The following is a 12,453-nucleotide window of genomic DNA, read 5'->3' as shown; positions in this document are numbered from 1 at the left end:
AACAACAACAACAAAAGAGCCCAAGCCAGCATTTTCATCAGCCTCGGACTCTCTGTTCTGACCTTGTGGATTTGCATGGGCCAGCCCTTTGCTACCTGATCCATTCCCACAAGTTGATTCAGAGTCAGGGGCAGGGCAGTCCAGAGCTGGCCCCAACTCACACCCACCTGACTCCAAGGCCAGCCCACCCTCTTCTCTGGCCCCTCAGACCTCTGAGCCCCAGCAGCTGAACCCCACTGCTGTCTAGACCAGGCCCTGAGCACAAAGAATCTCTCCATTACTGATGCTCATGGGCACAATACTTAACAACTGGCAAAATCCTCTCTCCTGTTAATTTTATCAGTAGACAGACCTGAGGAATAAGTAGTGTAAGGATCATCTTCACACCCTTATTCTTTGTTTTTGTTTCTTTTTTTTAACATTTATTTATTTATATAAGAGCTGGGGAGTATAGGTCAGAGGCGCAGGAGGGTAAGAGGATTCACCAGAGACAGAGCAGGGAGCAGAACAGGCAGATGGACCGAAAGCACTGCTGAGGGGAGCAGCGGGTGAGACAGGAGAGGTCTGCTGCGCCATGTGGTTTTCTCTCTGGCCGGCCGGGGATCAAACTTGTGCTGCAGAGGCTGCGGGTTGCTTCATAGTGCGGTGCCAGGAAGGCCCTCTCCATCTTTCTTTAACTCTCAGTGCCCCCTTTTGTCTCCCTGTCTGTCTTCAGGGCCTGTGGTAGGAGGGGGGCCTCTACCAAGGGCTTAATTATACTTTTGTTATATTCAAGTAAAAGCACATAGATGTTCATATGTTGGCCTTAATCACAATTTAACACTTTCCCCAATTTTTCCATCTATTAAGACGTCACAGACTGGAGCCCCCCTCCTTAAGCGAGGTGGTGAGTTGCCCTCATTTCTTTTTATTTTTTTTCCTGTCCTAGTCTGGCTGCCATGGGGAGAGAGTCATGATGAAGAAAGATCACGACAGTTATTATCTTTACATTCATGTTTCCACTTGGGGACTTCACTACTGATAGAATTGCAGTACGGTCTTTATTTTTATTTATTTATTTATTTATTTATTTATTTTTAAATTTAAATTTTATTTTTATATTCCCCATAAAATTACAACCCCCTTATTTTGACTCCAAACCCTCCTTTCCCCGTCCCCCACCCCCCACAGAGTGTCTCTGGTTCATAGTTGTTTGTTGATTTTGATTTTCACTTTCTTATAGTTATTCGTTTTCCTGGTCCCTTATTTAAGTTTTCTAGATTCCTGCTATGAGTGAGACCATCCGGCATTTTTCTTTTTCTTTCTGGCTTATTTCGCTGAGCATGATCCCTTCCAGCGCCATCCATGTTGCTGCAAATTGCATGAGTTTATCTTTTTTCAATGCTGATTTCTCTCCGCCTTGTGGGGGCTTTAGAGTCCTCACTCTCCACGATCCCCCGAATCTGGCTGCGCTGCCCTCTGGGGAAGGCAGGGGGCGCCCGCGGGCCGGCCCTGGGGGGCGTGGCGGGGCGGGGCAGGGGCGGGGCCCCGAGGCCCAATGGGCCAATAAAGGCGGCGGCGCGCGGCCCGGGCTGACTCGGCCCTCCGGGCACGCGTGACCTTCCCGGCTGCCGCGTTTGTTCCACCCGCGGCTCCACCGCCCCGACCGCGCTCGCGATGCTGGCGCTGCGCTGCGGCTCCCGCCTGCTGGGCCTGCTCCCGGCCCCGCGCTCCGCGCCGCTGCGGTTCCCGGAGGCCCGGGCCTGCAGCAGCGGCGGCGGGGGTGCCCGCGACGCCTCCTCGGGAAACCCGCTCGTGTACCTGGACGTGGGCGCCGACGGGCAGCCCCTCGGCCGCGTGGTGCTGGAGGTGAGACCGCCGGACCCGGCCGCGCCGCCCCGGGGGTCGGGCACGGTTCCGGGAGGGCCCTAGACCCCGGCCTGGCGCTGTGCCTGGCCTGCAGGGGGGCACTGCGCCCCCCTCCCCGGCTCTGGAGCTCAGTTTCCCCAGCTCAAAGAATGGGCATCAGACTGGCCTCACGGTCACCCTTTGGAACTTTTTGGCGTGGTGGCGGGAGAGGGTTGCATGCAAAGGAGAAAGCTCAAGGTCAGGCGGTAGGCTGTGAGGCCCCGGCCCTGCTGGCAGGCCCCGGAGTGGGGGCGGGTTTCTGAGATCCTTTGGGTCAGAACCTAGACCCGGATCGGATCTCGGAGGTGGCTGTTGGGGGCTCTGCCGTGCGCGGGGTGGGCCAGGCTGGCGCTCACGTGGTGGCCCTTGCATAACGTGCATCTAGCCCCGGGCCCCGCCCCCGCCAGCGGTTTACACCTGGGCGCGGGGCATTGAGCAAAGATGATTTCATTTCAACCGTCAGTGTGGGCTGGGCCAAATGCTGGCTCCAACCATCGTATGTACCCCAGAATGGCCTTCCTGCTAGCTGGGGAAGTGTGACAGGCGCCCTCTACCCCAGTCCCAACTCCAGCCATCCTGCTTGGACACTCAATGCCTGCCCTGACCCTTTGGGCCTTTAAAAAAAAAAAAAAAAAGCCAGAAGTAAGTAGTCTCAAAGGTAACAGGGAACTTAATGTTGTCCTAAACGTGGCCCCATTTTGAACAAAGGAACCTCAGTTTTCCCATCTGGAAAATGGAGAACACCCTCTGTGGTCCCACTTATTTAAAGTGTTTGGTGCCATGTGACTCTTGAAGCTGGGAAGCCTCAGTTTCCCTTCTGCGTATTGAGGATCTTGGACTGGCCCCTATTCAGACCTGAGTCTCACTCTGATGCTTGGGTCCAGCTGCTGCTGTAGCTCTGCCAGCTCTGCCCTCAGAAGTCGGCGGGATGGCACTGTCATCTCTTCTGACAGATTAGGACACCAAGGCTGCCTCCTGGCTTTGGGTTCAGGAAGCAGTTGGCAGAAATGATAGCTGCTTAGCTGCTTAGGTGGCCTCCTACACAGACTGGGAGTAACAGGAATGGAATGGCCACCGTGCCTCTCCGTCTTCTTGGCCTCTGTGGGGCCTGGGTGGTTCTGAGGTCCTTTCCTTCACCTGTCTCGGGACTAACCTCTCTTCCCTCTTCTTTCCTCACAGTTGAAGGCAGATGTTGTCCCAAAGACAGCAGGTAAGACAGTGCTGGGGCCTCCTGAGTTTATCTAGACAGAAGAGAGAAAGGAAAGAGGTGGGCAGGTGGGCTGGGTAGAACACTTGGGGCTCGGAGACCCCAACCAGATGGGAGAAACACATGTGGCTCAGCTGCTCAGTGCCCTGAGCAACCTTCAGTCCTTCTCTGGGCTTCATTGTTGGCCCTCACCCACCTATCCATTAGGAGTACCTAATGAGCGGAAGGCAGAGAGTAGCAGAGTGAGCAGAAGGCACATATCCACTTCCTTTGAGGCGCTTCCTCCCTCCTGCTGCCTGATAGGGTAGGGTGATGGGTACACAGCCCGTGGACTCTCTCCCTGCAGACCTGGTGCTGGAATAGCCAGGAGCGTGTTCCCTTCCACAGCGCTTAGACCTGAGGTCAGAAAAGGAGATGACTTGTCCCAGGTCACATCGTCAGGGCAGAGCCAGGGACAGACCTAGGGTCTTTTCACACCAGGCTCACCTAATGGGGGCTTCAAGGGGATGCTGGATGGAACAAGATGTGACCCCGGAGTTGAGGCCTGGTCCAGTTGACATGTCTTTCAATCCTTAGAGAACTTCAGAGCCCTGTGTACTGGGGAGAAGGGCTTTGGCTACAAAGGTTCCACCTTTCACCGAGTGATTCCGTCCTTCATGTGCCAGGTAACTCTTCTGCACAGGCCCTCTCTGTGCCTCGGTTTCCTCTTCTGTATATGGGGATAGTAGTGAGGGCCACTTCGTAGGGACATTATGAGGATTAATGAGTGAACCCTGGTGCTTAGAAAGTACTGAGCGGAGGGTGACTGTAATTACTCCCTTGGCCTCTCCTCTCACCCTGAAAGGCTGGAGCTGGTCTTGGCTGCCATGGCCCATCCCTTCCCCAGGGAGCAGGTACAGGGCAGGTGGAAGGATGTCCCTACCCAACTGTGTGGGGAAAGTTGAGTCTGTGGAGGAAAAACTGGCACTGGGTGTGCATGTGCTTTGGGTTGATGATAAGGATTTGGAAGACCAGTGTATTCAGAGGCCAGGTCCCACTGGGCACTTGGTATAGGAGATAGAGAGTGGAGAAGGTGGGGCAGAGCATAGGGGAGGGGAGAGAAGGCATAGACCAGAGCACACATGCCTGGAATTGGCATTTTTGTTTCCAGGAAAGGGCCTCTTTCTCGGTTAAATGACAGTGTTCTTTAGTATTGCTGTGTCAGGTTTTGGGGTAGGTGTGTTGTGGGTTATCCTCTTGTTGCTTATACCCTGCTGGGTTAGGGATTAGTATCCAGAGGTCAGCAGGCCTAGAGGCAGGGGCATGGATATCATGGCCTCTCTGAAGTCCTTTCAGCCTAGAATTTTCTTCTGAACCAGTGGCTGTCATTATAAATCATGTGAGTGGCAGTAGGTTGGGCTGGGCCTGCTGACGTGGTGAGTGTGGTGGATGCAGGGACAGGGAGGGAGACTGTGGCTGGGGGATAGGCCTGGCCAAGGCCTCTAGATTTATTTATTTTTTTTTTTGCTAGAGGCTCCTAACTCCACCCTAGGCTGTGGATGAAGCAAGAACTGAGGCAGATGTCCTGAGCTGGGCCAGGATCTTCCTCTGAACAGCAGTAGGCAGAGCAGGCACTTCTAAGGCTGGAGGGCTCTCTGAGGCTGGAGGTGATGGTACTGGGAGGACCAGGCCATTTCTCTCTTTCTTTTTTTAAAGATTTATTTATTTATGCATACAAGAACTGGGGTACAGGCCAGAGATGTGGGGGTGGGGGGGGTGGAAGGATTCACCAGAGACAGAATGGGGAGCAGAACAGGCAGATCAACTGAAACACACTGCTGAGGGGAGCAGTAGTGAGCCAGGAGAGGTCTGCTGCGCCATGTGGGTAGCTTCCTGGCTGGCCGGGGGATCGAACTCGTGCTGCAGAGGTTGCAGATAGCTTCACAGTGCAGTGCTTAACCCCTTGCGCCACCAGGGAGGTCTGCCAGGCCATTTCTTGACTCATTCCTCTTTTGGGCCACCTTACTGGCATTTGTGGATGCTTCACCTGGCTACTCACACCTCTCACCTGAAGATCCAATCTTAGCAAATAGCAACATGACTAGCAGGACTGGAGGTGGGCAGCACTAAGTGTCGGGGCTGCCCCTGGGCTCTTCTGACCATGAGCAGCTCCCCACAGAAGCCATAGGCAAGTGCTGAGGAAGGATGTCACCCCTGGGTGGACTCTGTCCTGGGTCTGCAAGGTCTGGGGGTGATACTGGGACACAGAGGGGAATCACCATGTGGAACTGGCTCTGGACAGTTACCTCTGCTTTCCACACACCACACTGGAATGGGGACCCCAGTTACCCTCTAAGAATTGTGAGTTGAAAAGTCTGGGTCACTCGGCATCATCTCAGAATGATTAACTCCTTGGAGGATCATTTGAAAACTTGCTCAGACTAAAAGTGAATTATTCAGAAACTAGGGTAGTGACTGTGGCAGGAAAATATTTAAGCTTTATTTTAGCTTATGTTCCTTATTTTGTTAGTCCTTATTTCAGGGCTGTTTTGACCCCCAATGTCTGAGGTGGGGGGACGGGGGCCTTGGATGGGTTGGGGGCTGCCTCAACACTGCAGCATCTGGGTAGCAGCTACTCAGAAAATGCTCTGTGCTCACAGGCGGGTGACTTCACCAACCACAATGGCACAGGGGGCAAGTCCATCTATGGCAGCCGCTTTCCGGATGAGAACTTCACGCTGAAGCACGTGGGACCAGGTATGTGGGGCCCCACCCCCTTGTCTGAGTGTCCAGGAGGTTAGGCCCAGCCTCTGCCCCGCCTTGCAGGCCCTGGGCAGCTGCAGTCAGATCTTTGATTGCTCAATATCCAGAGGCACGCCTTCCTTCCTTCAGCACTCCCTGTTGGCCTGTTGGGTTTCTAAGAGCTTTTTCATCCCAAGCTCTCAGTTTAAAAAACAAATGTTCCTTTGGGAGCCTTGGAGAGAGAACCTTTAAGCAAAACCCTGGTGATATATTGACCTTAAGATCCAAGATAAGATGGAGTGTGGAAAAGTCTAGAGTCAGGCTGGGAGTCCCATTTTGGCTCTGCCACTGAGAGCACTCTCAAGACCCTTTCTTCCCAGTGACTTCCCAGTGCCTCCTGGGTCAGTGTGACTCACCCCTGCTTGGTTTGCAGGTGTGCTGTCCATGGCAAATGCAGGCCCCAACACCAATGGCTCCCAATTCTTCATCTGCACCATAAAGACGGACTGGTAAGTGCCCTGCTCCTGACTCTAGGCCTCTGGGAAGAGGGGTGGCCTTGCAACAGGAGGAGGGTACCTGTGCTTCAGGGCAAAGTGGAGGTTGAATTCTGCTGTCCCTGGGGCTATATATGAGAAAAAGCAAGCTAGCGAAATGGTGAAGGGAGAAGTGGGTGGCTCTTGTAGCCCTCTCTTAACTAGATGTGTGTGCACACACACGGATCCTTTGATAAGATACATTTGGGAAATGCTGCCAAACATTAGTCCTCAGGGTGGTTTAACGTATTATTTCCTGGACTGACTTCGACCTTGAAATGCACCTTAAAAATGGCAGCAGCAGGCATTGGAATATCACATCAGATCTTTCACCAGGCATTAGCATAAGTTGGCAGAAAGCCACCCATGCCTTAGAACTCTCTTTCCCACGGGCTCCTGGATTTTAGGAATGTGATCCTGGTACGTTTCTGCTGTGTCCTAGTCCTGGGTTATCTGGGATTAAGGAGACAACAATTCACTAGGGGGTAAGACTTAATAAAGCACATGTGGGCCTCCCCGGTGGCTCAGCGGTTGAGCGCTGGGTTGTGAAGCTGCTCGCAGTCTCTGCAGCGCCAGTTCGATCCCCAACTGCTGGAAAGGATCCCACATGGTGTGCAGATCTCTCCTGCCATCCACTGCTCACTCCCCTCAGCAGTGCATTTCGTCAGTCTGCCTGTTCTGTTCTCTGCTCTGGCTCTGGTAAATTCTCTCACCCTTCTGACTGTACCCAGTGTTTGTATAAATAAATAAATAAAATTTTAAAAAATTTAAATAAAATAAAGCACATGTCTGTGGCCTGGTGGTATGATGGGTTCTGGGCCTCTAGCCTCTAGTCCAGAAGGGATAGGATATCTGGGGCTGGGCAGGTTGTGACTGGCTCTGCCCACTGTGCTCCTTCCATGAGACTTTAGTGATCCTGCAGTTTTACCGTGGCCATGACCAGGCTGGGCTTTGCTGGCCCTGGACTAAGTTACTTTTAGATTCTTGGAACTCTCTCAGGTTGAGAGCTGCTGAGGAAGTACATGATTTTACCACGTTTATTCTCTTGGCGCTCATCTCTTATTTCATGACTGCTAAGATAGTTCTATTTGCATAGACCTCTTATTTCTTTGGGGTGGTTCAATATCCTGTTTGCTGCCTGTACAGAACAAGGTTCACTCTTCACAGGTGAGGTGACCAGGATTCAGGTGAATGGGCCTCAGCAAGGTCAAACCACATGTGAGGCAAATATGCCTGGAAGGCAGGAATCCTCTGGGGGTTTGGGGGAGCTCAGCATGACTTAAAACTAGGAGCTTTGAGGGGTGGAGCCAGCTTTTCAGTGTATGTTCCTTTCAGAATTGCTGTTTTTGGTAAGTAGGCTATGATGTAGGGTGACTTTGCTCTACAACTGTTTCTGCTCACCTGGTTTACCTCTCCCCACAGGCTGGATGGCAAACATGTTGTGTTTGGCCATGTTAAAGAGGGCATGGATGTTGTGAAGAAAATAGAGTCTTTTGGCTCCAAGAGTGGGAAACCATCCAAAAAGATTGTCATCACAGACTGTGGCCAGTTGAGCTAACCCGCTGGGGCTCCTGGCCAGCAGCAGCACACATGTGTGACTCCCTGGGTGGCTGCCACGGCTTCTGGTGAAGGTACCCTTAGAGTGGCCTGTGCTCGCTCCGCCATCAGTGCACTGAAGGAAGATCTCTCAGGAATCCGGGACCCCATGGGGTCCCACCAGACTGCTTCCCAGTGTCCACCCTCCCTCGCAATCCTGTTTCTGGACATTGTGCATCATGGCCAAGTATCACCACCACTCTGCTCCTCAGGCCTCATTGTGAGGGCCCAGCCCATGTTCACCTGTGCCTCGGACATCAGCATGGTGAGAAATATCTTCCAGGGAAGGTCTCTACTTTTTTTCTTGACCACAGGGGAAAACCCGTTGCTGCAAAGGGACTGTTGTATCTGTCTACTTCCATCTTCCTAATTGTAATAATTTGATGAGCAAGGTTGCCTGGAGATGACGCTGTACCATGCTGTGGTGTGACCTGAGTTGGTGACCCAGGCCCAGAGCTTGGCCTTTGAGGCATAATCAGGGCTTCTGTGAAAGGTCCCGTGGCTGAGGCCGTTATCCCAGCTACTGTGAATCCCGCTGGTTTGCTGCTGTTGAGTTTGTGGAGACTGGGGAGGTAGAGGCAGGTGAACCTGGGAACAACCGCTCTGCGAGCCATGCCTGTCAATGTGAATTGCTGTGTTGAATTGGAAATGGCCCCTAAATACTGTATTCCCTGAAAGTCAGCGTGTGTTGCCTGGCGGGCTTTGATTTTTTTTTCTGTGTTTAGTAAATCAAATTTAATTATAGACATGATACACTTCTGGAACGTATATTTGTGTTTACCTTAAATGTGACAATAAATCCTATTTTCTATAAAACACTGTCTGTTGTCAGTGGTTTTCGGCAGCATTGTATGTAATTCACGTATTTGGAGCCAACCTTCCTCAGTTATGCTGTCAGGTGCTGTGCCGAGGGCTGTCTCATTGATCACCCCAGCAACCTGGGTGAGCATTATTGTCATCCCGTTTCACAGATAAGAAGTTGGACTCAGAACACCTTAGCATCGTGGCCGCTCTGTAAACACTGCCTCCAGGTGACTCTGAGTCTGTCTTCCTCAGCTGCATAATGGAATCGCAACATCCACTTCACAGGGCAGGGCTTCCATGCAAACCATGTGAGGTACAGAGCACAGTGTCTGGCGTGTGATCAGAATGAAAGGATGATGTTTCCCATGTGTCAGGGCCTCAGAGGAGCCATGGTCATCTAAGGTTAAATGACTCCTGGATGTACCATCTACATTTGGAATTAATATCTAGGTGCTTCTGAATTCACAGAGAGGGCAGAATCGGGGCTTGAGAGGAAGATGGATGGCAAGCTTGTGCATCTAGTGGGATTATTTCACCTTTGGGCTCCCTAAGCTTGCTGACTTGAGGTCACAGGGCCCCACTATCATACTGAAGTCACAGGGGCTGGAGTTGAGTCATTTGGAGTAGGGGTTCCCTGAGGTAGGTCATGTGAGGTCACAGGTCAGTGCGGTCATTCTGAGGTCATGGTGGCTGGAGTTGGGTCATGAAATCGTGGAGAGTTTCTATGAAGTAAGAGTTCAGTACATGGAGTTCAACTGGCCTAGTAGTGTTCAGACAAATCTCAAGAGTCTTAGGGTCCTTGGAATAGAACAAAAGAATTATTGGTGCCATAGGCCCTTGAATCCCATTTTCAATCATAAATATCCTTCATTTTTCTTACTGAGCCTCTTCATTTTTCTTACTGAGCCATCTTGAAGAACTGGCTCTTGAGCCAAATCGTAAGAATTGGTGACTGCGCCATCAGACTAACATTTTATAGATGGATAAAATGAGGCCCCAAGAGGAATCTTATAGCCCACAGTGACCCTGTGAGTCAGTTGGCAGAGCAGGGGCTTGAACCCAAGACCCTGCCTATCCAGAGGGGATTCTGCTGGAGATCTTGCAGAATGCAAGATCACACATGATTCAGAGCTTTTCAGATTTCTGAGGTCAAAACTACGACTGCAGTCCCTCTGGAGTTTTTTCTTGAAATCTGGATACTAGGAAAGCAGGGGTGCTATGGACAAGTAGCCCTTTGAGTGATTACCTGGTCCCTCAGTGATTTCTAGGGTGTCTCAGGGTATCTGTCAGGGTCAGAGGACCTATGGGCCCTGTGTTTGATTCATAGATTTTCCTTTCTTTTTTTTAAGATTTATTTATTTATGTATACAAGAGCTGGGGTACAGGTCAGAGATGCAGGGGGTGAGAGGACTCACCAGAGACAGAGTGGGGAACAGAACAGGCAGATTGACTGAAACACACTGCTGAGGGGAGCAGCGGGTGACACAGGAGAAGTCTGCTGTGCCATGTGGGTTGCACCCTGGCAGGCCGGGGATTGAACTCATTACAGAGGTTGCAGATTGCTTTATGGTGTGTTGCTTAATCCCTTGCACCACCAGGGAGGCCCCGCATAGATTTTCCTTTCTGATGAGGAGGAAGCATGTGCATGGGCCTCCATCCAGAGGGGCCTGGTGTGAGGTAAGAGCATGAAGCCAGGACACAGGAATTTCCTAAAATCTGTTTCCTGAAGGTGGGGTCTGCCATTCTCCTCCCTACCCTCTGCACATGGGAGACTCGTGGTATTTCTTACATAGAGTGGCAACCCAATATGCAAATGAAACAGTGACTTGTTGCTGACATGGTGCATAATGTCTGAGCAAAGCAGTGACTCATGCCCCTGCCCGCACAGCTGTAATCATTTGTGTCACCTTGTAAACATGTTTTTAATATCTCAAATATCAACTTTCTGAGACATGTGATAGCTTTTCCAAATGACTTCACTGAGGTACAGCATACATACAATAAAATTTGCACATGTAAGTATACAGGTTGATGACTTTTGACAAATGCCTACATTCAATAACCACCACCAGATTAAGACAGAACATTTCCATCTCTCCAGAAACTTTATCTCCTTGCGCAACCACTAAATTCTATTTCTTTCTTTTTTTTTTTTTTAATTTTATCTTGCTCCTTGAAAGTAAATGTATGTAAATGTTTCCAGGCCCAGAAGGCCTAAAGCAATGCTTCTCCTGGGAATCCTGAAGGGTCAGTAAAGCATACATATTCCTGGGCCAATGTGATACCTGCACAAATCTAAGGGTGGGATCGAGGAATCTGAATTTAAAATCATTTGGGCGTAGGCCAGAGTGGACAAGATTGAAAAAAGATGGGCATGGCTCACTACTAATCACGGTTTACTTCTGGGAAAATTTTTTGCCCAACATTCTGAGTATCTAGAGTGAGACCCTCCACTGATAATTCTCAGATGACAGGTGGGGGCCAGCATGTTCAGCCTGAGACTTGTGGGGGCTGGTGGGCATCTGTGCTTGTCCACAGCGCTGGTAAAGGCAGCTTCCCACAGCCTCGGCCTATGGAAGTGTTTCAGAGGGGAGCAGCTCCTGCCTGGAAGCCACTGCTCTTCCTTTGCTGTCCAGGAGAAAGGTCTGACTTGGAGGACCAGGTGGGAGAGCATCTCTTCTGGGGGCCAGAGGTCAGATCTGCGTAAATGTCCACCAGGGCAGGGTGGGTAGAGAAAGCCCTAGATCCACCCTGCTCCCCCTATCCCATCAGCTTCAGCCTTTTGAGATGGTTTAGAATAATGTTTTTATTATTGTATTTTATTATATTGCAGTGGTTAACTTTGTATGACAACTTGATTGGGCCATGGGATGCCCAGACATTTAGTCAAGCATTGTTTCTGGTGTGTCTGTATTTGTGAAGGACGTTTGGATGGAGCTGATGTTTGAATTGGTAGATGGACTAAAGCATATTGCCCTCTCTGACATAGGTGGGCTTCATCAAATCAGCAGAAGAACTGAATAGAACACAAAGGCCGAGTTAGAGGGCTCTCCTGTCTGACTGGAGACCAGGACCTTTCACTGCCTTAGGACTCAAACTAATACATCAGCTCTTCTCGGCTGCCAAGCCTACTGGCTTTTGGATTGGAACTCACACCACTGCTCTTCCAATCCTGGGTCTTCGGACCTGGTCTGGAGTTACATCACCAGCTCTCCTGGGTCTCCAGCTTGCCAGCTGCAGATCTTGGAACTTGTCAGCCTCCATGACTGCATGAGCCAATATTTTTTTTTTTAAAGATTTATTTTCATTTATACAAGAACCGGGGTACAGTCCAGATGCGAGGGAGGGTGAGAGGATTCACTAGAGACAGAGCGGGGAACAGAACAGGCAGACCCACTGAAATATACTGCTGAGGGGAGCAGCGGGCCAGACAGGAGAGGTCTGCTCGCCATGTGGGTTGCTCCGACGCCGGCGGGCATCGAACCCGCACCGCAGAGGCTGCGGACAGCCTCAGAGCGCTGCGCTCAACTGCCTGCGCTACCAGGGATGCCCGAGCCAATATTTTAAAATAAACTTCTTTATATTCATAAACTTATCTCTCAGCATATGATAGGGGTATATATCAATAAACACATCATAAACTGAAAATATCCTATGTCAAAAATATTGCCTGGGAGTTGCGGCTCAGGGCCGCAGCCAGCATCA

General features: G+C 50.9%; 1 protein-coding gene across 1 annotated transcript; it reads left to right on the top strand.

Annotated features, from left to right (window-relative positions):
- Positions 1-1,656: 1,656 nt before the first annotated feature.
- On the top strand, positions 1,657-8,772 carry PPIF (peptidylprolyl isomerase F). The gene is made up of 6 exons (XM_037496793.2): positions 1,657-1,848; positions 3,067-3,097; positions 3,671-3,759; positions 5,734-5,830; positions 6,249-6,324; positions 7,771-8,772. The coding sequence occupies exons 1-6, from the start codon at positions 1,657-1,659 to the stop codon at positions 7,904-7,906; spliced, it is 621 nt and encodes a 206-aa protein (XP_037352690.1). The 3' UTR covers positions 7,907-8,772.
- The last annotated feature ends 3,681 nt before the right edge of the window (positions 8,773-12,453 follow it).

This window comes from Talpa occidentalis, unplaced genomic scaffold (assembly GCF_014898055.3).
Source record: "Talpa occidentalis isolate TD23 unplaced genomic scaffold, MPIMG_talOcc4v2.1 talOcc4.8, whole genome shotgun sequence".
NCBI lineage: Eukaryota > Metazoa > Chordata > Mammalia > Eulipotyphla > Talpidae > Talpa > Talpa occidentalis.
The sequence above is the reverse complement of the archived record's forward strand: the minus strand, read 5'-3'. Positions and strand labels throughout refer to the sequence as shown.